Source organism: Galeopterus variegatus, unplaced genomic scaffold (genome assembly GCF_000696425.1).
Source record: "Galeopterus variegatus unplaced genomic scaffold, G_variegatus-3.0.2 Scaffold370, whole genome shotgun sequence".
Lineage (NCBI taxonomy): Eukaryota > Metazoa > Chordata > Mammalia > Dermoptera > Cynocephalidae > Galeopterus > Galeopterus variegatus.
This window is the reverse complement of record NW_007726481.1, coordinates 343,476-371,033: the sequence shown is the minus strand read 5'-3', so window position 1 is coordinate 371,033 and position 27,558 is coordinate 343,476. Positions and strand designations below refer to the sequence as shown.

Sequence of the window (27,558 nt, the reverse complement as noted above, 5' to 3'; positions counted from 1 at the left end):
CGGCCGCCGGGCCTGAGGCCGGACCGGGCAGGGGGCGAGGGCGGCGCCCGGGCGCCCGCCGCGTCGGAGGCAGGATGAGCATCGAGATCCCGGCGGGACTGACGGAGCTGCTGCAGGGCTTCACGGTGGAGGTGCTGAGGCACCAGCCCGCCGACCTGCTGGAGTTCGCGCTGCAGCACTTCACGCGCTTGCAGCAGGAGAACCAGCGCAAAGGCGTCGGGCGCTTCAGCTCTGAGGGCAGGACCTGGGGGGACGCGGGCGCCGCCGCTGGGGGCGGCACCCCCAGCAAGGGGGTCAACTTCGCCGAGGAGACCGTGCACTCCGATTCCGAGAACGGGGAGGAGGAGGATGAGGAGGCGGCCGCGGACCCTGGGGCGTTCAACGGTGAGGACCGGACCCCCTCGCTGCCCACCACTGGTCCCGCTTTGCTCTTGAATCCTGCAGCGTCGCTCACCCACCTCTCCCCGCGTTCTCCACCTACCCTACCTTCCCATCTCCCCCACCCCCTCAGCATCCATTTCTGTCTCCCACTCGCCTACCTACCTTCCTACTCTGCTCTCTTGTCACACCCTCCCCCTTCCCCTTCTCTGGAGGTGGGAGACCTGAAAGGTTACGGTTCCCTCTGCCCATCTGCCCCCTCCTGGGCGGGTTTGGGGTGGGCATCTGCTACAGAGACAACTTTCACTGGGGTTGGAGATCATTTCGCTTGGAAAATACCATTGTGCATAAAGGAAACTGGCCCACTTGGCGTCCTCTTTCAGCCCCTTATGTTTATTAATGAAATGTCCAAAGAGAGGCGAAGGGTGTTAAATTTGATTGGCTTTGCTGTTAGGACGGTAGATACACTAAAAGGAGCATGAAATTGGACTCCCTGGGGGCAAAACAAAATTTATGGTAATTGCTCTGACATTCTTGGAAACAGAATAATCTATTATTTTCCAATTTACCTATACCGTGTTGTGTTATTTTGGGGCACACAACAAAGGATTCTATTTAGCCTGAAACCCACGGGATCTTTGGAACGAGGAAGCGGGCTAATGATTTGCTTTTTATATAAACCACATATTGAATGATTTGGTGCTTTTTAAAAAAGTGTGTGTGAAAAACACTGTAGGAAGTTCTGAAAGCTTGTTGGTTATCTTTAGAATGAAAAGTCAGTGAGTAATTGTAAGGACTGTGCCAGACACTGAAGCTAGAAAGAATGAATGGGAAAGAAAAAGGAATTTTCTCAAATAGCTGCTCCTGGCAAGTCCCACCCATTTTGCTTACAACCCTCTTTCTGGAACACAGGCAGACAGACAAGCACATTTACAGCCTCCTGTCTTTACACAACATGCCTAAATCCCGTTTTTATGGCATCCTAAGCTAAAATACCATGGTGTGCAAATGTTCAAGTGTTTTCTCTTTGTGGTGTGAGGTAAACGTGCATGCAAATTGCACCGGTTTTTATTTATTTACACGGCTTGTGGTTAGTGTGTCCGCATTGCATTTCATACAAAGAAAACATTTTAAAGTGTCATTTTCTTGTGTACCTTCCTAGGAAGGTATTTCTTTTTACTATAGAAATACATGTTGAAATGGGTTATGAGATTACTATATTTTTAGCTTGTCCAAAACAATCACAAAACCCTGTAAATTAGTGGTCTATGAATATAAAAGGGAACATTTTACTTAGAATTTTAATTTTGGAATTTTTAGTGTTTCTCAGGATAGGATAATCATAGTCTTAATTGTTCTTTTTTGCATAGAATTTAGTCAAATGCAAGAAAAAAAAGAATTTAGTCAAATGCTTTTCTTACTAGAAACAAAAAAAAGATGAAAACATTTTAAATAGATGAGGAGAAGCCAATAGTGGATGACAGAGAAGGGCAGAGACATGTAATATTTTTCTTATGCTGCCAAAATACACATACACACATGTACACATGTACATGGACACACACAAAGGACTCGTTTCCCAGATTGAAGGGAGCTAGAAACTAAGGGACTTGGTAATGAACCTATATAAGTTTGGTATAATATGTTGTTAATGTAACTAAAATATTTTGTTTATTTTGTTTGTATAATGCTTCTGAAGTACTTTGCCTGATGATTCCATTTTCTTCTTAGAACAATGTATGTTGTGTACAGAAGAGATTTAATTTTCATTTTGCAATGAAGAAATAAGCTGCTAACTTCTAAACAGCAGAGGTTGTTTTATATGGCTTTCATTTTATATCCTACAGGACACCTTTACTGTAAAAATCACTCAACATGAGTTTTAACCAGTTGCACTATTTATTCTCCAGCCCTAACCCCAAGGACTTTAAAACTTTTTGACTGCTACCAAATAGAATTTGATCATTATCCAGTAGACACATATGTATATGATGGTACCTCAGAAAGCTCATGGAAAGATCCATATTACCTTTTAATTCTATTTTTCCACAAACTTTTTGAAGTTCCCTCACATATGTATAACTGAAACTTTGACAACAATGCTTCTGCCAGGTGCGGTGTTTTTTGATATTTTCTATTTTAATCAAGTCTGTCTCTTTTTTTTAAAAAAAAAAAGAAGTGTTGAGACCAACAGTGTAAAAACGATTATAGGCCACAAAATGGTAGGCAAACTTTTTTGTAAAGGGCCAGATTGTAAATATTCCAGACTTTGTGGGAAACATATGTTCTCATTGCATCTTATTATTATTTTATTTATTTATTTATTTTTTCCTTTTTGTCTTTTTTACTGACCGGTAACGGGATCGCAACTCTCAGTGTCGCGCCCGTACCGGGGACTGGCAACGGGATCGCAACCCTTTTTTTTTCCTTTTTTGTCTTTTTTACTGACCGGTAACGGGATCGCAACTCTCAGTGTCGCGCCCGTACCGGGGACTGGCAACGGGATCGCAACCCTCAGTGTTGCGCCCACACCGCGCTCAGCCAGTGAGCGGGAACCGGTCTCCACATGGGATCTGAACCCTCAGCGGGAGCGCCGCCGCGCTCCCAAGCGGCGCACTCTCCAGTGCGCCGCTGGGCCGGCCCATTTTATTTATTTTTTAACGACACTTTAAACACTTACCCCCTCTGGGGGGTTGGGGTTGTACAAAACTAGTCACAGACCAAGACCATAGTTTGCTGACCCCTGGTCAGAGGAGAAAAAAACCAAGTCAAAATAGTACCATTGGGGAAAAGAAAAACAAGAGTGAACCTAAAAAATTAAGCCTATCAGTTTAATGTCTACGTCTAGAAAAGCATCAAAATAGAAAAGCAAACAAACAAAACACCACATACTGGGTAATTCCCCTGACATAGTAAAAAATAAGTATTGGAAGACAAGTGTTAATTTACTGTGACATAACACAAGACTTGCTGGATCAATACTTTTTAAATTTTCATATGCATCTCAAGGAAGTTTGATTCAGAAATGGACATTACTTGGTATCATTCTTGGAGAGCTTTTTTTGAAGAGGGTGGGGTGGGACATGGTATCTTTATTTTTTCAGCCGACATTCCAGGTCATTGTGTTGTCTGTAGTGATCATACTTTGAAAAACATTGATGACCAGATAATGATGATAAAATCTCATCTTTTTAACAGTTAAAAAAGAATTACCATTTACTAACATTTGCTGTGTGTACTGTCTCAATGCTTTGATTCATTATCCCAGCTTTATGAGAAACATGAGGCTGTCACTGGCCTGGTGTTTCACAGCTAGTATGCTGCAAAACCAGATTTGGGGCATAGATGAGCCTGACTTCATCCCTGTGCTCTTGATTACCAGGTCATATCTCCAGAAGGGGCTGGGGCTAGCATAACCTGAGAATCCCTTCTATCTCAAGCTCTTCTTGAGACTATTTATGTGTTTTATCTTTAAGGTTCTGAAAAATTAACTTGTCCAAGATCACACATAGAACTAGTAAGTAGCAGAGCCTAGTTTGACCTTGGAGCCCAAGAGCATTAAGTGAAATTTGCTCTGCAGACTGACTCACAAGTTTTCCTTGTTATTTTTTCACTAATGGTCATGGATTTGCATCATTGGTTTATATCCTCTCTCATGAATCCTGTTAGCATAAATGATGGTATTTTTGAGAGGTTGGGGTTAAAAGACAAGTTTGTGACCATGAAACTGATGTCTGTCGACTCACACAGGGATCAAGCATATGACCTTTACCTCATAATGTAATGGTTTAATTAAATAAGCCAGGCACCTACAGTCAGGGGGAAAAATGTGGTCTCGTCCCAGGGTTCAATGATTTTTGAGTGTTAGATGGCATGGTCATAGATAGCACTAGGCTAAGTAGTCAGGTGGGTGAAGGTGGTCTTTACTTCCTTCCTGCCAAAGGATCCCTCCCTCTGCTGATACCTTTCCTATTCCTCTCCCATTCTCTTCTAATTTAATCAGTTCTAATCATTATTTTCCATTTACTATCAGTTAATTGTGGTTTAAAGGGCAGCCTTTAGGTGTTAGGATGATAGTGGCTATGGTGACACTCTCTAGGGAAACTCTTGAAGGCCAGAAAGAAGCTATAATGGAGACCTTTTGGCATCTACTCTGCCTTCCTCTTCCCCATCCTACAAAAAGCAAATAAAACTTGACATGTCAGTCTGAAAGGGTAGTGTCTCTAGGCCTAAATTTTTTTTTTGGCCTAGAATTTATTAGAAGTGTTTACAGTAGCCCAGAGAGTTGGGGTCAGTACCAATTTGCAATGAATCTATGGTAATTAATGGTTTTATATAGGCATTATCACGAGATCTTGTGTTGCTCAATAATTTCTTCTGTGATTGCCAAAACTAAAAATGAATTAAGTACAGTTCTAGTTATATATGGGCACTTGCAAAGCAGTCAACCTGAGAGAAAAATTAACTACTATAATATAAAATATAAAAGAACTGATTTTCTGTATTATAGAAGAAAAAGATCTAGAGTTCAGAGTAGATACACAAGCTAAAAATATAGAAATTTACCATGTAAACTATAACTTAATCCTCTTAACTCTGTCCTATGCCAGATCTTTGCTGGAGAAGCTTAATTGTCTTTGATTTTTACAATTTAAAGGGAACATGGAGAATTTGCAAGAGATCCTTAAGATCATGCAAAATATTGGAAAGTTTGAGCTTGCTATGATGGTAGTGGAGGGTGATTAAGAGAATGAAGTTATTTATCATGAGAAGAAATGGTTGAAGGAGAGTTGAGAAGAACATTCATGTGTCTGAAGAAGTTTTCTTAGAGGATTATGGAGCACATATTCTTCATCTCTGTTAGATACAGAATTAGAAGGACTAAGCTACATTGTAGTTTGAATAAAAGTCAGAAAGCTCTAAAAAGGTTCATGTAGTCTTCCTAAAATGAGGTGACGAAAGCAATAAGGGCAGTAGACAGATTGACTTCCCAAGAATCTGCTGTGAAAATGTTCTTAACCGGCTCATTGTGTTACCTATTGATTTCGTAGTCCAACTGATAGCAGGAAATTGTAGAGTAGTTGTAGCTTTAAAGAATTTTTGCTTTGGCTAATTTATTACGCTCACCTCTCTGTGTCTTTAATTAAGACCCCACTCTTTCTCTATGGCCACTAGAAATTATTATGAGACAAAGCAGCCAATGGTTAGTTCTTGCTTCCTATAGCATGTGGCCACCAACATACGACTAGAGAAATTTATTTTAATGGTTATAGTTATTTTGTACAACTGACTGAAAGTTAAAATATCCTTTTAATGTATCATCAAACTCTTAAATACATTTAATTGGTTTGAAAAATGTTCATGAAAATTTTTAGGATTAACTTTAAATTCAGACTTTTTTAATGTGTGAAGCACTGTGCAAGGAACGTTGATTGATGTGTTAGTGGGTTAATAGTATTGCCTTCGTGGTTACAAGGATAAATGGGTTAACATTTGTAAGGCCCTTAGGACAGTATACACAGCAAGTGCTAATTATATGTTAAATAAATGATTTCATTGATATAAAATCTTAGAGAAATGTTAACTTTTCTTGTAGAATAGCAATTTCATTGTCTCTTATAAATAAATCCAGTATTGCACTTTTTGGACAAAGTAGGAAATGAGCTTATGCAGCAGTTTTACTTAGGACTTAATGTGAAGTGAATGTCGCATAGTAATAAAATCCATATCCTTTCAACTCATAAGTTGTAGCTAAGAGGTCTAGGATTTTGTAATTAATGAAACTTTATAGTCTCTGGCTATTAGAGATTTACATGGTAATTTTAAGTCCTCCTGAAATGGATTACATCATTCCTGACAATGGCTAAAATATTAAAGCCATTATTTTACTTATAAATGTAAAACAATAGTATTAGAGAAGATTTAAAAAATATTTTGAGTTAGCGATGGTAATTGGGATTTTCAAAGTAGAACAGTTAAGAACATTATTCATTTTATGGTAGTATTACATGGATTTCTTTAAAGATTGAAATTGGAAAATCAGAGTTCATGAAATAGTGTCCTTTCTGCTTTTACCCATCTATATTAATTTGGGCTTTGGTAGAAAGAAAGTAAAGGGTGAAGGCAGAAGGGCCTGGAGAGGGAGAGGAGCCTGAGAGAAGTAAAACCAACTGGGACATGTGAAGGCTTCTTTCAGTGCCTTGTACTTTATCTAAAAGAGAGCATATGGCAAAAATATTTAAACAAAAATTGAAGCATTAGATATTTTCATTTTTCTACCTATCTTAAAAATCAAACTTTTGCTACTATTTTGTGTAAGACAGTTAATAAGCTTTCCATTTGAGGTTGCACATAAAGCATGTACTTTGTCTGGGTGGAATAGGAGTAAATATATTGAATATTTATTGTTGCAAATCTCATTCCAGGGATTCCAGTAAATTTCCAGCTGTCAAGATTTTTTGTTTATAGTTGTGTTAGAAAACAAATGTGTTTCTTTTTCAACAGTACAGATACTAACAGGAGACCTTTGAATCCATCAGTTAGGAGTTTATTTATGGCCCATTAAGAAAGTTATTTGTTGGGAATAGTAGCAATAGAGAAACCCTACAGTGGAGACTGGAGATTGATGGAATATTTTAGGGTGAGGGATTCAGTAAAGGAGACTGAAGTGAGTGACCGCAGGGTCTATGTTAGAAGTGTGGAGAGTCACAGAGCACCAGAGGGGCCTGAGATCTAGGATGGTCTTTAGGAGAAGGAATGTGTGAAAATTGGAAGGCAGGATGTTGTGCTCATTCAAGCACTGCACAGATATTTATTGAGAGCCAATTCCTTCCCTTTTTTTCCCCTGTTTTTATTTAAAAAAAAATAGTCTCAAGTTTACTCTCTAGACTTCTTAAATAATCCTTTTGTCAGAGACTGTCTCTTGGATTGTATATGTAATCCATTTCATTTAATAGATGGGACAGGTGAGACAGAGAAGTTCCTCACTTAAATTTAGTAGGTTTTGGCCTTATAAATTTGGTCTTGTCCATGAACTATCACGAACATTTTGTGTGCTATTTATATGAACTTACGTCATATGGACTTTTTCTGTTTTCCATCAAGGTGATAGACAAAGTAAGGCTGGTCTAAAGAAAAGTACTTATGCCTTTAGAATTTCCAGGGTGTTTTTTTGTTTGTTTTGTTTTTGTTTGTTTGTTGGCTATTTGATTCTTTTTCAATGCAGTGAAATTCAATATTGAACTGTATTTTTGTATCAATTGCTTAAGAAGAGACAGTGGAGCTTCTCTGCTCCACTAGGTGCAGTGATTTTTCTGAGTTAGATGAATTATCATTGTGTTCTTGGTCCGGTCTTATCCATACCGTCTGATTGCGGTTGGGGCAGTCCCAGAAACCCACTATAAAAACTTCACTATAATGCTGATCCTTATATTTTATGGGAGTGAGTTTTATGTTTCAGAAATTCAAAATGGCTCAGACTGTTTCATTATGTAATTATTTTGTGGAAAGAATTTGAGCTAAAATTTTCAGGTCACGGCTTACATGAAAACAAAACAATCTAAAAAAATCAGAAATATAAACACAGTTGGTGTAACATTTATAAATGTTTCAGCAGTAGGCTCTGCCATGTGTAGCTTAATATGCTTGGAAACTAAAAAAAGTCATTCCAGTTGCTGCTGTTTAAAAATGTTTCTTAATTTTTAAAAAAGACAAAAGGTCAAAATATAAACACATGTTCCACATTAAAGTGAAGCCAAGAAGATACACTGTATACAGTTATTCCTGTATCCGTTTGGCTAGGGACTGACATTGTTTAATTTATATTAACTGTTCCAAGACAAAATAGTTCATGGGATTGATATTGATGGGAAAAAAGAAAGAAAAAAGCTTCCATTTGCTTAAATACATTCAGTTAGACCCAAAAAGCATCTTTTCAAAAGGTCATGTTGTATTAAAACATGACTCAGTCATTTCATTCCTGTTATTATAGCTAATGTTTGTTAAATGGTGTTCTTTTTATTTCATAATAATTACTGTTAACATTTTTGGCTGCTTTATGCACTAGACACTGAACAAAGCCCTTCACAAATATGTCATTTAGTCTTCCCCAAAGTAAGTGATGGAGTCAGGATTTGAAACTGGCAGTCTGACTTCAGAGCCCTTCTCCTCAGCCATGGTACATACACTTCATTTTGATAACACTTATAGTTTGAAAAGAATCACATATCAAAAAAAGGAAATGAAAAAGCAAAAACAAAAAATACAGTACTTATTTTTTCCCTCTATAAATTTGCAGTCTTCCCCTGCATTGATCTCTCCCTTTTGCATTTTGCTTTCTCTATCTATTCCACCAAATTAGTGCTTGATGTACTTTAGAAACTTAATAAAATGCTCATTTTAGAAAAACACCGAATATACTGAGCTGTTTAATTCTGTAAACTTATTGTATTATGCACCCTTATTAGCAAAATATATTTGAGTGTATACTTGCAGTATGTCTTTATAAATTTTATACACGTACCAGCATATTGGCTTATCATGTATATGATAAAACTTCTTACAATATAAGTTTTGAAAGGAAGAAGTAAAAAGTAATTGTAGACAAGTTCTGATTTTCCTACACTCTTCCCAATGTATATCTTCTGATGCACTGTCTTGGGGTACATAAACCCCATTATGGACCACAACTCTGAGCAATACAACTTAACTTGATATTCTCTTAATATGTAAGGCAGCTACGATCAACTTTGGTTTCCTGATTTGTGCTCCTAGATCATAAAGGACCTGCAGGTAGGCAGTGTCCTAGTGTTTTGTATGTGTGTTTTTTATAGTAGACTTTCACTAGATAAATTAATCATTCGACTCAACAGAAGTTTGGCAGAATATAGAGGAAAATTCTATCTTATAAAAAGGAACTAAAATCATATTACCTGAAAGGGAAGATCCAGGCCTTTTCTTTTAAACCTGTATTCCTATATGCACACTAAACTCTAACTTAGGTTGTAGAGTGCTAACATTCTTGATGCAAATTTTGTGGATGGAACAAGGAGAATTGTATCATATTGTAGGTGTTTAGTTAAGAACCAATAACTCATGGAAACACCAGTCAGAATTAGAAGAAAGTCTAAAGTTTAAAATAGTTTAAAAGAAATGCATTTTCATAGAATATCTCAGGAAGGACACTTCAGGAGATGATATGTGGTTAGAAGGGAGACTTTTCACTATCTGCTTTTTTGCAGCTTTTGAAAAAACGTTTATCGTGTACTTTTATTAAATGAATTTTAAGTGCAAAAAGCCATAAAAGAAAGGCAATTCTTTTAAAAATATACAGTAAGTAGTAAATAAAACACAATTTATAGACGCACATGTCATGGATCTAAATTGATGTAGACAAATAGTCTTGCCTTAGTTAGTCTCATGATCCTGAATGCCCAGTCCTCTCTCCATATCTTTCTGCCAAATCTTACTCTTTCTCCAACATTTAGTTTACATTTCACCCCACCAAAAACCTTTCCCTGATTGACATTAATAGTGTCAATATGGTAGGATGAATATGCCCTCCATCAGAGTAAGCTTTGCAGATGTCAGGTGTCCTCACTACACGCAGGCAGGAATATGCAGGAATATATCCTCTCCGTTAGGTCTTTCCTGTGTGTGTCGTGCTTTGCCCTCAGTAGATGCTCAAATATTTTAAAAATTAAACTCATTTGAATACTGAATGTCTAACAGTAATTGTGTATAAATGCACAGTGATTAAAACCTTCTTAGGCATGTAAATATTTTAAATAGTCTTCTAATAACCTTTTATGTTAATGTGTTTTTAAATGTTTTCATGAAATTTATAAGCATTAGCCTATCCTCAGTTTCATAGATTTAGACTTCATCATATTAAAAGTGAGGCTTCATTATCTTTGAGGCTGGCATTTGATCACTCTACAAAATGCAGAGAACACAGGCATGCAGGCTTGTCTTGCCTGTAAGGATTTCACATTCTAATCCTGGTGACATTCTGGGCACACCTAAACCTCTAATGCTATATGTCAGTGCTTCTGCTTACATGAGCCCGTGCTAATATCTAAAACTGGCCTGTTGTCCTGAACTTGCTTTGTCTATTCTCTCTCTTTTCCTTTCCTCCTCATTCTTACCTTCCTCCTGCCTTCCTCCCTTTATTATTACATGAATCCTGTCAACCCTTCAAGACTCACTTTGGAGCCCTACCGATTTTCCTCTAGCTCCAGCATAGTTCCCCTCTCTTTAAAATTCAGATTGACATATATCTACCTGCTTACCAGATATGTGTACTTGGATGTGCTTCAAGCACCTCTAAGTAATTTTGTCTTAAACTGAATGTTTTATTGTCTGCCTCAATTCTTTCCTGTATACGTGCCATTCTTTTTTTTTTCCCTCCACTAATTTTATAAACCTGATCACCATAAACTTGAGGACCCTTTCCTCTGCTTCACACTTCTTAAACTTGGTAGTTTACTATGGTGGAAAGAAACAAAAACACAAGCAGATTGCTTTTAGTTGCAGAAATTTAAAAATAGTGACATGAACAATCTGAAGTAGTGGAGACTTTTTTAAAAGTATGACTTCACTTTGGTATGGATGCTGGGTTTGAATCCTGGCTCTGCCATTTTTAACTTTGGGGACCTTGAGTAAGTTGTTTTATGATCTGTGCATCATTATCTTCATCTGTGAAAGGGCAATAATGATAGTGCCTACCTCAGAGGGTCATTGTAAGAATTAAATGAGTTAAAAATGCCTGGCATACACTAAGCATTATATATGGGTTTGTGTAAAAGGAAGAAGAAAGAAAGAAGGAAATAGCAGTTCAGAAGTCAATGAACTTGACAGTTTTTTAAAAATGAAATTTGATTGGAAACGTGTGAAGCTAGAGATTGTTCTCAAGGTAGTGAAAAATACAAAAGTAAGTAAAGTCTAAATCTTTTAGCTAAGTGTTTCAAATTAAAAAACAGAAAACACTCCTTTAAATCTCAGTCCCTTCTTTAATTCCATTTGAAATTCAAGGTAAGTAGTCTGACTTAAAAAAAATAGTGAAAAGAGAGGGAGAGAGAGAGAAACAACAATCATAATAATACATTGAACTCTTAGGAGGAGAGAACAGAACTATGGTTACTAGAGGTGGAAAGGGGGAGGGGGAGAGAAGGGGAGGTTAACGAGAAATTGGTTAAGGGACACAAAGAATGATTATGTATTATGATGAATGAGCTGACTATCCTGAGTTGACCATCACACATAATGTACAACTATTGACAGTTAACTTTGTACCCCACAAATATGTTTAATAATAATAAAAAAAAGTAGTAGTAATGGGTTAAAGCTTTGCTTTGTTTTCACACCATTCTCTCCCTTGAGAATTGATGTTTAAGTGGTAGAATAAATAAATTTGGGTGTGCAAAATCTCTAAGTTTATGGCCTTATTTGAGTTTTAGCAAGTCATTTTTAAATAACTTAGGAAAGAGTAGGTAGGAGTATTGAAAGTAGTTACTTTATTTAAATGAGGCGGGTGCTTATAGTAAAAACATGAATATGTTCCTGAAATATAAATTAATTGGAAAAAATTAGTTGCATTAAATTGACAGTTTGTTGCCATTTCCTCATGTCATAATATTTATAAAAGTAAGTTCATGGTGGGACAAATTTATACCTTTCCAAGTTTTACATTAGTAGGTGGTTTAATTTCTAAAACCCATCATTCTGTACTTGTTCAATGACAAATTACTAATATCTAAATATATTTTTAGCAGAAAAAAAGGCAATCCTTTTGGAACTTTGTTTTTACATGGATTTGTTCACAGGTCTCTGCTTTTTATTTGACTGTCATTAACAACAGCTTACCAACTAAGCAATATTAGGACTTGTGGTTCATAGTGATTCCTTAAAATGAGTAATTCCTTAAAAAGAATACAAAAGGTATTTTAGTGTTTGAGTCTTAACAAAAACTTGTTTGTAAAAATATATTTTATGGGGCCGGCCCGGTGGTGCACTGCTACAGTGCGCTGCTTGGGAAGTGCGGTGGTGCTCCCGCTGAGGGTTCGGATCCCACATATGGACTGGTTCCCGCTCACTGGCTGAGCGAGGTGCGGGCGCAGCACCAAGGGTTGCGATCCCGTTGCCGGTCACGAAAAAAGACAAAAAGGGAAAAAAAAAAAATATATATATATATATATATATTATGAAAAATATTTTAGGAGCACATTTAGCATTAAAATCCAATGTGAACTAATCTGGTTGGGTTGATAGTTACCTGCAAAACTGAGTAGAGCAGAAAATTATTTTTTTCTCTTTTTATTGTGAAGTGTGTCCAATATACAGAAAGAAACAAACTAAATAAGGAACACTCATGTAAGCCATCCCCTAGCTCTAACAAATATTGACATTTTGTCACCCTTTAATTTTCTTTTTCTTTTAAGGAATATATCGTATGTGCAGTAGGAGTTCCCTGTGTACCTCTCCTATTCCATTCTCTTACCACCATCATGATGAATTTGGAGTTTATCTTATGCATGCATGGTTTTGTACTGTTACTATATAGGCACTTATTCATAAGTTAGAAGGAGTGCTATTTTGAATATTTTCAAAATTTACATAAATTGTGCACTTATAAAAGTTTCTTTTAGGTCAATTATTATCCTTCCAGGGGCTGGCCCGTGGCTCACTCGGGAGAGTGTGGTGCTGATAACACCAAGGCCATGGGTTTGGATCGCTATATAAGGATGGCCAGTTTGCTCACTGGCTGAACGTGGTGCTGACAACACCAAGCCAAGGGTTTTAAGATCCCCTTACCGGTCATCTTTAAAAAAAAAAAAAAGAAAGAAAAAAAATTATTATCCTTCCACTTGTTTTTGAGAACAGTGTTTGAGTGTTACATTGATTCATGTAGTTCTAGTTCATTTATTCTAAACTGCTATGTGGTATATACACTTGTATAAATATATACTTTATTGATTTTTTGGTAAATATTTTAGTTGTTACCAATTTGTTGTTGTTATAGTGCTGTAGTGAACATTGTGTGTGTGTGGGGGGGGGTGTGATGCAAATATTCTACTCTCTTCAAAGTGTGGTCTGGAGACCCCTGGAGGGCCATTCCCTTTCCAGTCCTAGACATTTTCAGCGATTCCATAGGATTAAAACCGTATTACAAGTATTACTAAGATTTTCTTTGCCTTTTTTTCCCTCTCATCCTCTCATAAGTATGCAGTGGAGTTTTCCAGAGGGAATGTGATGTGTGATAATTGTAACAGATTGAATGCAGGAGCAGATATGAGAACCCATCTATCCTCTATCATACCAGATTTGCAAAAATGTAAAACACAGTCATTCTAAGTTTTACTAAATTTTGTTTGTTTGGGAAAATATAGTTATTTTCTATCAAAATATGATATTTATGATAACAGGTAATTTTTTATATTAGTTTAAAATAATATTTTAAACATTTATCAGTTTAAATTTCTTTTTTTAAAAATGTTTGACAGCAAATATGTTTTTAGTATGAGAAAAGAACTTAACCACAAATTACAGAAGTTAAAATGGAGACAAATAACAGAAACATCACAAAATCCAGAAAAATAACGTTTTTATTAATGCACTGCCTGAACCACCTCTGTCACATATTTTCCTAAATTCTTTCTCTGCATATGCTGATTGCCTCTCCATATGACAAGGATATTTAGTCATGTTTGATAGAGAGAATAGAAAGATAATTCAGTTTTCCCTTTAGGATGATGGAAATTTGTTTTTTATTATTGATGATAGAGACTTTACACACAGACTTGCTGTCTGTGGTAGTACTTTGGGTTTGTGCTGTTGTCTGATAAACACTATTTCTTGAGATTCCATCAACAGAGGTGCATTTATCATTGTAGACTCTGCAGTCTTGAGTATATTCCCAACGGGAGAGCACTTTGATTCTGATTAGGAGGTGTTGGCGAAAAGTGAAACTCCTGTTTATAAGTTTATACATCAGATGTTGGGAGAATTTCCTGAAGACTTCTTCTCTTTCTGTGTATTGAACACTTGCTGCTTCTGCACTCATCACAGAGTTCCAGCCCTGGGTTCTGGAGAACAAATTACTATTCCCATTGAACCTCTGGCCCTGCCTCTTTGGGACACAATGCTGTGTGCTTACCTGCAGGAGTATTCCTGGAAGCCATTCCTACACAAGGACAGCTAGTCATGGCAGTGACGGTGATCCATATAAATAAGTCTCACTGAACCCATGCTAGATGTTTTGCCAAGATAATTTCCTCTTAGCCAGGTCCCCCAAATACCTGCACCCTCTGTAAAGACTCAGTATGGAAGTAAATGTGTTGATGGTGGCTAAAATATTTTACATTTTCAGATTATAGCAAAACCTATGACTTTGTGAGCACATTGTCAGGGCTTCATTAACATCATGGTAAATTCAGCTCTGTCCCTGGCTGCTTCTCAGATATCACCTCCCGTAGGTGATATCTTTCCATCGTTTCTTCTCTTCCAGGCACACTGATCTGCTCCTGTTCCTCAAGTGTGCCAGGCATTCTTTGCCTCTGGACCTTTGTACTTGCTTTTCCTTCTGTCTGGAACACTTTCCCCAGATATCCACACATGGCTCAGTCCCTACTTCAGCTATCTCCTCAAATGCCAGCTTCTCACCATCCTGTATAAAATAGTACTCTAAAAACCCAGCACCCATTCTCTGTATCCTCCCTACTTTATTTTTCTCAGTAACACCTACCACCTCTGACATGGTATATATTTAGTTATCTGCTTATTATATGTCTTCTTCTTATTAAAAGGTAAACTCATGAGAGCAGAGACTTTGTTTTGTGCGTTGCTGTGTCCTTAGCATCTAGAACAGTGCTGGCCCAGAGTGACTGCTTAATAAATATTTGTTGAATGAATAAAATGTAGTTGGAAACCACTGAAGAATTTTGAGCAGGAGAGACATGAGGCTTTCCTGGGTATGACAAAAGAAATGAATCTCTCATTTATCTTTCTCCCACAATATCTTTCCACAATTTTCCTTGAATTATAATTACCTGTCAGTTTAGTTTTCTCCCATAGATTGTAGAGGATAGAGTGTTTCTAACTCATCAACATACTCTCTAGCACATGTATTACATGAACTAATGCTGGTGGAATTGAATGGAATTTACTGTCTCATTGCACATAAATTCTAGAAATGGCTGTGTTTGATTTTCTCAGGAAACTAGATTATAAGGTATTTCTGAGTAGAGGACATTTCCCTGGCCGTTTATGTCCTCTCAGCACATTTTAGCAATCAATACATCGTACTTCTTAAATAGGGTTCAATCTCTATGTATTTCTGTCTATACAATTTCTGTGACTTAATATCTCCCAGTTCTCCATTATAATGAATTCCCAAGCAAAATTTATGTATCCATTAGGATACTTTCAATTTCTGCTAGCCAAAATCCAATTAAAAGCAGCTTAAACAGATAGGGGTTTATTATATCAGATGGCCAAAGGGCTGGAGTTAAGATGGCTTCAGAATTGTTTACAGAATTCTGTGCCTTATCAACCTTTTCCTGGATACATATTTTGGCTGTGCCATTACATTTTGTCTTTTTGTCTCTTCATGGTCACAAGATGGCCGCACTGGCTCTGAGTATCACATTCTCACACAGGGACATCCAGAAGAAACTGTTCCTTATTAGACATCTCTTTTTTTTTTTTTCTCCTTTTTGTCTTTTCTCGTGTCTGGCAACGGATCGCAACCCTCACTTTCGCACCCGTACCGGACTGAGACCGGCAACGGGATCGCAACCCTCGGTGTTGCTCCCACACCTCGCTCAGCCAGTGAGCGGGAACCGGTCTGTATGTGGGATCCGAACCCTTGGCGGGAGCGCCGCCGCGCTTCCCAAGCGGCGCACTGTAGCAGTGTGCCACCGGGCCGGCCCTAGACATCTCTTAAAAGAAGGGAAAATCTTTCTCTGGAACTCTGCAATGTATTTCTTCTTATTTCTCATTGGTTAAAATTACATCACATGCTCTTTTTTTTAAATTAAAAAAGATTTTAATTTGAATATTCATTGTTACAAATCATACTTATTCTTTATGCCCTTTATCCAATATCTCCCCTTCCCTCTCCTCCTCCCCTTTCTAATAACCACAGATTTGTTCTCTTCTTCTGATAGATTAACTGTTTCTCTGTTGATTTGTTGCTTAGATGATCCGCCCAGTACTGAGAGAGGTGTGTTCAGGTACCCCACTCTTATTGTATAGCAGACGCTTCTTCTATTACCCTGGAGTGTGCTTTGTGGAGAGAGAGGACGTCTTTTGTGTGTGTGTGTATGTGTGTGTGGTCTTTGCTGGTGACTCTCCTCGTGTCAGTGCAGTTGACTGTCTGGCGTGCCGTCTGCACAGTGGCTGTTGTGACTACCACTATCGCGACTAGCCGCTTTTGTGGCAGCCATGGCAATTGTGGTGGCTGTGGTGGGCTACCTGCATGGAAATGGTGTTTTTGGTGTGCTCTTTATCTGGTTGTGGCTGGGCTCGGCTTCCTCCCAGTTTAAATTTCTAATACAGTAAACATCAATAGCTATAACCCATATAAGCAAATAATTTTTAAAAGTGTAAAGAGCTTTTGAGACCAAAAAGTCTGAAGACTGATGCTCTAGGGTCTTACGCCTAAGTGTGGAAAGGATGGTTGTAAGGGTGCACAGCTTTGACTCTACCTTATATTTGCTCTGCAAAGGTATAGCACCAGTTTGCAGCTCATTAGTAGTTTGAAAGCTGATTCTTCACATTCAAGCTTATATCTGATAGGGAGATTTTAACGAGTTTGCCAATAGGATGGATGATAGACGGAATCTCATTGAAGACTGACTTTGCTTTTCTTTATTACTAGTGATGTTGAACATCTTTTTTTTTTCATTCATACTGGGAATACTACTCGGCAATAAAAATGAATGACCTATTAATTCTCTCAACAGCAAGAATAATCTTATATTTACATGAAGTTCAAAGAGAGGCAAAACTAAACTACGGTGGTAGAAATCCTAACAGTAGCTACCTATATGGAATAGTGGGAATTGACTATAAGGGGGCTCATGGAAACATGCCACAGTGTTGGGAATGTTTTACACCTTGATTGCAGTGTTCTTTAGATGGATGTATATACATTTGTCAAAACTCATTGAAATGTGCATTTTGTGGTATGCCAATTTTTCCTCAATTTAAAAAGATCAATTATAAACATGGATGCTCTTGAAGTTCTCTTTCCCACATTTTAATTGAGAAATGCCATTGCTTTCTGCTCTGATTATCTTGTGAAATCTTTCATTATTTTTGTTAGACACTAAAATCCGGGTTATGTTTTCCTAATTATGGAGCATAATGGGATTGCTTTTTTGCTAGGAAAAAAAGCCGAAGGCCAAAAAAAAAAAAAAAAAAAAAATGGCTGGCTGGTTAGCTCAGTTGATTAGAGCACACTCTTGTAATACCAAGGTCACAGGTTTGGATCCTGGAACTGGCACCTGGCAAAAGAAAAAAAAAAGCCAAAGACTAGTCAAGCTCTCCTATTTCTAAGTCTGTTTTATGTTTTTGACCAAAACTGTATTTTAGTTTATGGCTTTCACCTGGACAGGCACCCTGTCGATGCCCCAACCATCACTGCCAATGACGTGGGATGTCAGAAAGCTGACAGTGCCGATCCTCATCTTCCTCCTGTTCCCTAGAAGGAAAACATCAGGCTTATCTTGGCCAGATGCACATTTCTTTATTTCCAACAAGGCTTCTACCCTAAATCTCAGCTTTCTTCCCTACTTTGGTAGCTAGACTAAAAAAAGCCTAGAAAAATCGTGAAGGTGACTGTTAAGTTCTCAAAAGTATGTGCAGGAAACACGTGTTTCATCCCTGCAAATGGATATGAAGAGATATGGATATAAGGTATTGGATTTTTTGTAATTGTTGTCAAAATCCAGTATTTACCTTCACTACTGCATACCACTTGCCTGGTGCACCCACCTTCTTAAAGTGTCCAATCCTATGCCCCATTTACTGTTGGGATATGAAAATTGAAGGCATATGACCTGTCTACCCACAATTTAGAAATTGAAATAATATTTAGCAAAAATATGAAGGAGAAATAAGGAAAGTAATTTATAGTAAGTAAAATGTATGTCAGTAGGTATGTGCTTCAGTGTGTACACAAGACATGTGATTAGATTCTCCAACCTATGTGTAGACTCACTGAAAATATGAAAGGTGCAAATGTAGTTTCATCAGACATGCTATACTGGTGATCCACATACCACAAATGACATGGTTTTTTGAAATGGTGAACATCTATTAGTAAAATTCCAAACCAAACAAAATAAAGGTAGGGGGAGAGGAGGAAAAGTGTTGGACTAATGGGTATAGAACTATGCTGTCTACCCTAAGTGAATTATTGTGTAGTATATGCATGTATGGAAACAACACGCTGTATTCTGTAAATGTTAAAATATTTTGAATAAAACAATGGAAAAAAGAAACAACATTTCTTTTGATTTATGTTGTAGTTGTGTTGTGAGAAATTTGATGTATATTAAAACTACATAAAATAATTGTGTGTTTATATAAAGCAGTGTTAAGATCTAGGCCCAAATGGTTATAAATGGACTTTTTGTCAATGCGAATGCCTGGTAAGATATTTGAAAGTCGTGTAGGACCAAAGTTGAGGTATGCGGGACAGTTCTTTGTTGCGTGGGACTATTCTGGAGTTTGCCTGCCGAATGCCAAGGGTGTCGTCTTAATTATTGTGGCAATTGAAATTGGCCCCACAAATTTAGAAGATACATTCTAGATGGCGATGCCTCTTGTGTGGAAAATCCTGCTGTAAACACTTAGAAAGACGCAGAAATCTAAGGACCCCAGGAAAACAAAGAGTTCCCAGCATTTTAAGCCAGAATCCCAGAGTCCTTTGGAGAGACTAGAGGGTGCAGTCAGGCAGAGAATGTTTGCCTTATTTTTGCCCTAAGGCTGAGATAGGTTTTTAACCTTCATCTTGCTTTTATCTGTCTGCAATCTCAGTTCTGCATTCCTGTGGTTGAATTTTTTGCACTTTGTCTCCGTTCACTGTCCTTGTAGCTTGCTGGGTAGACTCTCATTAGACTAGGTTTTGTAGCAGTTGTGAAAAGGGGGTTTGAAAATGTCCAAGAAGACTGATGGATGTGTGTGTGTGTTAAAATAAACATACAATTTACCAATAAAAACATTTTTATGTAAGTAATTTGTGACTGTGCAAATATATGGCTGAAGTATTTGGATATATAAATAATAAAATTTTATCTCAGTCAACTTGGGGGATATAATTTTGCTGTGAACTATACTATTTTAATAATTGGGTTTGTGAATTATTTCACAAAGTTAATCTTTAATAACAATGAAGATCAGTATGGAAGAAAATATTTACTTTTTATTGTACGATTTCCCGAATTAGTATTTTCACTTTCTGTTCTCTCTGGAGCAGTGCTTTGGTGCTAGATATTCCTCGGTTCAAATTCTTTAGCTCTGCCGCAGGGCGGCTGTGTGGATTTAAAACAAATTAATCAATTTCTCTGAGTCTTATTGTAAAATTTCTTCATTAGTAATATGCAGATGCTGGTATTTAATATTGTGGTTGTAATGATTAATGTAAAACGTGATACAGTTTTCTTCTAGTACTTGTCCGGTGCATACATATTTTTCATGTACTGTAACTGTAGTGCTGATGAGAAATTTTGTCTTCTTTTTTTACTTGACCTAAGTGTTCCTATAGTGGTAATAACTTTCACAATTACGGTTTTAAAAGTATTGAAAAGTATTGTAGTAGACCCATGACATTCTGCCACCAAAATATACCATGTCGTACAGTATGTCCTTTCTGTATATAATATGAACCAGGAACTTACCTGCTTCCCTCAAGAAAGAATTAAAAAAAAAAAAAAATCTCACATTTTAAGATAACCGTGTCAGCAAAACCAAGAGGAAACACAGAGCTGAGCTGAGCTGAGTAGTGGGAGGCAGCAGGTGGTAGGTTTGCCAGCTGAGTGGTGCACACACCAGCCGGAAACTGCAGCCTGCAGTGCACAGACTTGCATGTCTTGGACATGTGGATTGCACAAGAATTGTCAAAATCACAAATGTGAAATCTGAGACTCTCAAGGATATACTATCTTCACCTAAAAATGATTTTAGTAATGTGCATTTTTAGTATTTTCCTAATTTTTTCGTTTTAAAAAATGATGCTGCCAAACAGATTTTTTCATGTGTTACTTTTTCCTTCTCTAGTAGTACTTTTTCATACTACCCCCGCCCCGGGCTGGTATGAACCCATGGCCTTGGTGTTCACAAGGCTGTGCTCTAACCAACTGAGCTAACTGGTCAGCCCAGTCTCTAAAAGTAGACGTGAGCCTTTCATGGCACTTGATTAATTGCCAAATTGTTTTCTGGAGGTATTATATAGATTTACGTGTCCCCAGTTTTAGCCATCTAGATCTAGGGAGTTTTATTTAAAGTATTTTGGGGGAACTAATAGGTGAAATACTGATTTTAATTTTAATTTCTTTGATTATTAGTGAATTTTAACATTTAATTTTCATATATTATCATATCAAATATCAAAATTATATCATATGTTTTCATATCAAATACCTTTTATATAAGGTATTTCCTCTTGTATTATTATTCACTCATGTTTTTCTGTATTTAAATTATGGGATCACTTACCAATTTGAGTCCTTTTGAGGGTTTTGGGAAAATTAGATTTTTTAAATCTAATTACATTATTCTGATTTTTTTCTTTTAGCTCCAGTAATAAACCGATTCACAAGGCGTGCCTCGGGTAAGTCTGACTTACTTTATGGATTTTGCTTATTAATGGTGACATTTTAAAAATTACAGTAGTATTGGATTAGAAGGTACATAGAGAATAATTGCTGTAGAGTAATAATTTTTCAGTCACTTTCTTAGAAAATTCAACTACTTGATATAATCACAAACTAGGAAATAATTGAAAATTCTGTGTGAGTGGCTAAACTTAAAGTCACACTGTGCACCAAGCTGATGTACCCTTTTCGAATGGAGACTTTCACCCAGGGAGTTTATTCTTGCTCTTGATAAAATTACTACCTGCATGGTTATCTGATTTGTTATCCACAGTTTAGAAGCAGTGATTTAGCAGATAGATGAAGGATACCCTAGAAACAGTGATGCATGAGAGGTGTCTTTTTTTTTTTTTAAAATTTAAATAAGACAGTCTTTAATAAGGGACAGGAAAACTCTTAAAATGCAGATATAAGAAGTTGTCATTGTGGGACCATTTAGGATCTTTACATTTGTTAGTTCTCGAGGCTATTGCTGTTCTAAGTATACCACAGTAACCTAATGTATAGTTGTAGTGATAGATCTTTGCCATTAACAAGGGCTTAAATCAGGTTCAGTATACTGTGTACTACCTAAACTGGTAGAGAAGTAAAATGAGTTTGGACACTGAAATACATAAGCTGTTATTTGGAAAACTTGCCATGTAGAATACTTTCTTCTCTGAAGACAGAGGAAAAATCACTGTTACGATGTTTAGTTTGAGAAAATTACTCTTTCTTTTAAATATAATTGGAATTTTTGTTGTTGAAAAACACAAAATAAACAGATCACCCTTGAAGTTTATATAATACAAGTGAGTAATTTATTTTATAAAATTACCTTATTTCCACCTGTGCTATAATATTAAAGCTATCTTAAAGTCAAGTTTTATTTTTTATTTTTAATTTGTCAGCAGATACTGGTATAATTTACTCTTTTTATTTACTCTAGTGATGAGGTATGTAAGGACAGAAATTAGGAAAATGTGCCATATTAGGATGGTATCTACCATTCTGAGCTTTTTGTAATCTCAAGGCATATTTATTTTAAATGATGAAAACAAAGTGTAAATTGTAATGCATTTTGTGTATTGAGAGGTTATGTTTATGTCAGTAAGGCATCAAATTTTATCCCAAAGCAGAGCTATCAAATGTGGTCATATTCTAGTGTAGTAGTCTTTGTGAACAGTGGTGGAAGCAAGGGAGGAAGAATTAAAAAAGAATCAGTGTTGTGATGCTTCCCGATGTAAAATTTTCAATATAAACATAGTTAAGAGTCTCAGAATAAATAATCTTCCTTTCTGTCTCAAACTGTTTGTCATATGCCATTTATTTGTGGGCAAGTTACATTCGTATATGTTGTACAATATACTTATCATTAATTGATGGACCAGGGGCTCCAGTATGTCGGTTAGTTTTGAAACACCGTTTTTTACCCCCACTCTTCGTGTGTCCAATTTATCTCAGCAGGACTTGGCTAGAAATGTAGAGATGATGGAATGCCAGAAAAGAAATACAAATTAAGATCAATTGCGTTTATCCCCAGAATGACAGGCAACAGGTAATGTGAATGAAAACAGCAGCAAACAATTGGGTATAAATAAGGCGATGCCAAGTTCAGGAGTCATGCTGTATATAACAAATAGCCTTATAAAGAGTAAAATTGCTGTCCCAATAATATGATATGCTGGTAACTGTTATGAGAATGAATATTGACATTGATTATTGGAAGGAAAAGAGAACTAACCTATGGAGTACTCCTGATGGGCTGGGCACTGTGCTAAACATTTTATATACATTTTCAGTCTTTCAGACAAGGGAAATAAAATTATATTTAATACCTTAGATGAAAAGAACAGTGATATAAGGAATAGGATCTGCTTAATCATCTACACGTCTGTAGTTTGTTTTGCCTTTCTTACTTTACTTATAAAAGTTTGTTTAAAACGTTTCTGGCAAAGAAGACTATAGAAACAGTGTTAAGACATCCTGAAGAGGAAATTCTACGACTCTTTTTGTTAACTTAATTTAGCCACCATAAATGAGGTTTAGACTTCTTTTTTTAAAGTGACATTTTCTGAAAATAAAAAATAAATGATTGTTTATTCAAAATATAGATAGTTGTATTTCATAATTTAAAATATTTCTTAAAGTATCTTTTTCTGATGGAGTTTTATTTCAGAAATGCTTTCTCTTTTTAGAAATAAACTATAAAACTTTAAGAACTGTAATTTAGGGGAAGAAAATAAGTCAGGTAAAGTCAACCAGAAGTCTGTATGATATAAGAGTTTGTTTCTTATTTATCTATTTTTTAATACTTACTGTAATAAATGCTAATGTATATATTACAACAATAAATACAATATGTGTAGTGCTAGGTATTTAATCACTATGAAAAGAAAAAAATAATATGAGTTATAATATATTTCTAATCTTCTAACTGAGTTTCCTAAATCTTTCAGTTTTTGGCTTTTGATATTTATACCGAATCTATCAAAAATAAATATTTAAAACCCAAATAATTGAAACAAAATATTTCCCTCTTTTATACCTTTTTACCTTTTTCTTTTGTTATGGTTTATGAAGATGAGAGGAATGTTTATATTAAGAAAATATGTAAAAAGAAAACAAATTTTTAAAAAATTTAACAAATATGAGGTTACTTCAAAAGGTTGGTAGAAAAATAGAATTAAAAGATAATGTGAATCTTTTTATGAACAGTTTTTGAAGTACCCATGTACATTATTTAGGATAATTTACACTTATAATAACACTATTTGTGCCAAACTCTGCTGTCTTCTTCATGTGTTTTCAGTGTCTTCCCACAAACCTGTCAGTTTTTATTTCTGTAAATAAAGGAATCAGTTTCACTCAGTATTTTCAAATAGAATTCCTAGAATCTTGACTTTGTCGATGTTTCAGGGTTTTATAAGCTAGTTTTCCACTTGTACAGGAGTGAAAGGCATATAATAGAGTATGATTAATGGAAACAAGCCAGATGGGCCCAATAGATTGGGTTAAGCTCTACAAAATGTGATGAAAAACTGTCAGGTGTCTTCTGAAATCCATATATAATGTATCTTTGGCGTCTTCCTGCCAGCACTTCATAGTCTTGTTTTTAAACACCACCCCATAATTTCATTTTTTTGTTGTTGGCAGCTGGCCAGTATGCAGAATAATCACATTTTTAAACAAAATAGCTGCTTTTGTTCATTTTTAACACATTTCAGCTTTCAGTAATCACTTCTCATCAGTACATCCTTTAAAAATACAGAGAAATCATATACATAATTCATTTTAGAATATGAACTTTCTTTTTTTGAGATTATTCATTTTGGTGGAACAATGGAAATAATATACTATTTGTTGTAATTATTATTAAAAATTAGTGATAGTAATAGAAGTCGTTGCTCTGTAAATCTTTGAAAAGTAAAAATTTAGCAAGCAATCCTGTTGATTCATTGTTCATCTAGTATACTTATATGGGAGAGATAGTAGTGTTTGGAGTTAAGCAAACTTGAGTTCAAACCTTCCATTTACTCTGTTAATTTGCATGTAAGTTACTTACCTCATTGAGTTTTTCTTTTTCTTTTTTCCTTCCATTTTCTTTCAATTTGGGATTTTATCAGCTATATTCAAGCTTGTTGTGAAGCGTCAGATACCAGCAGAGTGTCTGGGCTCTCAAAAATGTTAGTGCTCAGTCCTTTTCTGAATACGGCTTAAAACAAAACAAAACAAAATAAAACAGTAAGACCCTCAGCTCTGTGCCTTAGCCTGTCAGAAAAAAAACCTTAGAGCTGTTTAATATGGTAGAAACTAGCCATATGTGGGTATCAAATACTTGAAATGTGGCTAGTCCAACTGAAGGAATGTTGTACATGTAAAGTACACACAAGATTTTGAATACTTAATAAAAGCAACAGGAAAAAAAGCCTTAGAGAGTTGTAACACTATTTGATATTAATCCTTTAAAATGGGCATTTTTTTTTATTGTTTGCACATTATAAGTTTTTAGAAAGATAGTTATTTTTCTCTGTGGTTTTATCTGTGAGTTGGGGGAAAAAAAGAGAAATGTCCACTCAGTTTTGAGACAATGCCTTACATCATGAGATCAGACCTTATTTTGAATTTTTTTAATCTCAAGATTTTATTTTGAACAAAGTCATGCTTATAGAAAAGTTTGACTAGTTCAATGAGCACCTTTATCTAGGTTCCTCAATTGTTAACATTTTGCTGCATTTGCACACTCTCTCCCCTTTTTCTTTCACTTATATGCACACATTTTTATGTTTTACTAAGTTTTTTAGGAATCCTAAATACTTCAGCATGTTATCTCCTAAAAACAAGGACATTCTTCTACTTAATATAACACTCAAGGAATTTAACCTTGATATGATACTATTATCTAATATGAGGGTACTTCAAAAAATTCATGGCAAGGGGCCGGCCCGGTGGCGCACTGCTATAGTGTGCCACTTGGGAAGCGCGGCGGCGCTCCCGCCGAGGGTTCGGATCCCACATACAGACCGGTTCCCGCTCACTGGCTGAGCGAGGCGCGGGAGCAACACCGAGGGCTGCGATCCCGTTGCCGGTCCCGGTCCGGTACGGGGGCGACACTGAGGGTTGCGATCCGATGCCGGACACGGAAAAAGACAAAAAAAAAAAAAAAATTCATGGCAAAAAAACAGAAGGAAAAGATAATATGAATCTTGCCATGAATTTTTTGAAGTACCTTTGCATAAAGTCTGGAGTCAGATTTCCTCAGTCGTCCTAATATATCCTCTCTTTCTCTTTTTTTAAATTTTAAGCTCATTCAAGGATTTTGTATTACATTTAATTGTCATGACTCAGTTTTTCTTGTCTTTCATAAATTGACTGCTGACATTTTCAAAATTTGCTTTTTCAGAGTTTCGAGGGTTGTTGCTAATGATGAAACAGTTCCCTATATCTCCTGTTGTGATTTTTAGATGGCTTGGGCATGGCCACTGTCTGGTCAGTGTTCCCCATTGACTTCCATGAAATTTTTGCATTCACATTTGGTATTGCTTTCAAGGACTACTTTTGAGCATTACTTGCTTTAATATGTAATTATTTCTTATAATAGAAGTGAAAATGGAACTCCAAATTATGAATTTGCTAATTTTCTTTTCTCATGTGGATAATTAGCCACTCTTCAATTTTTTGCCATTACATGAGTATTGCATTTTATAGTATATTTTTAACAGAGCTAAAATTTTATAATTTTCTCTAAACTAGCATTAAGAATAATTCAGAGGTGAAATTAAGTCTTTAAATCTCACGTGCCCACTGTGTTAAATGCCATATTAAAAAATCTCAGTGAAATCATCCCAAACAGAAAATGATTAGTCCCCAGGAAAATAGTGAAATAGAAGTTCAGATCTTGTCTTGAATCACAGAACATATGCTTCCTTGATTCAGGGAACATATGCTTCCTTTTGTTTTGTTTTGGAAATATTTTGTAGGGTTGGTGTTCATTGTTTTTACTTTAAAGTTATTTGATGATAAGAGCTTTTAAGCTCCAAATTATTTTTTTCCAGAGGTTAGTCTCATACTGTCAAACTAATTTGCTGTATGATTATGGTTACATTTATATTTTGTTTTTGAAATCAGCTTCATTTTGGATAACATTTCAAGCTTGGTAATCACCAATACTTGACCATGTGTATTGGGAGAATACTACTTTAAGTAATTAATTTGCTAATTCATTTGGTAAACATTTACTGAGATGCAGGAGGAATAAGATACTGCTCTTATGAAGTTCACAGTCTAGCAGGGAAGCTGGCTGTGACTCATAGTGTGGTAAATACCATAATATCCACAGAGTGAAAAAGGGGAAATACATGGCTTCTTCAGGGCATGGCTCACAGAAAGGGTGCCATTTGAGTTGGTCTTTAAGGTTTGTAACATGGGTTTTACCAGGAATATTGGGGAGGGAGTATTTGTGCTTTATCACTAGTTGCTAGCTATATTTACTCAGTGTTACTGTAGGAATCCATTTTCACAGTATGCTGCTATGCATTTTGCCTCTGTTTGTCCTGTGGTGTACCTGTGGCATGGGTTTAGCAGATGCCCATAGCCATGGACAACATGGACTTAAGGAAAGGAGTTACTTCTGCCTTTAATTTACCGTTGCTTAAGAATGTTAGTGTCTGCTTTACTGATGAAGCTGTATAGGATTCAGATAGACCAAGGTTGGAGTACTAGCTCTGCTGCTCACATAGCCACATACGTTATCAAAAGTGTGTATGTATGAGTGCATGTGTGTGTGGTCTTAGTAACCTTTCTAAGGCTCAGTTTGTCCAGGTAT

At 36.3% G+C, this 27,558-nt stretch overlaps 1 protein-coding gene across 1 annotated transcript in view; it reads left to right on the top strand.

Moving 5' to 3' along the window:
• The first annotated feature begins 6 nt into the window (after positions 1-6).
• The window catches only part of PRKAR2B (protein kinase, cAMP-dependent, regulatory, type II, beta), an 89,494-nt gene continuing 61,942 nt past the window's right edge, over positions 7-27,558 (top strand). The window contains exons 1-2 of the mRNA XM_008568054.1: positions 7-384; positions 21,176-21,211. Coding sequence (XP_008566276.1) covers positions 75-384; positions 21,176-21,211 — 346 coding nt within the window. The 5' untranslated portion in view covers positions 7-74. The remainder of the gene's footprint in view (positions 385-21,175; positions 21,212-27,558) is intronic.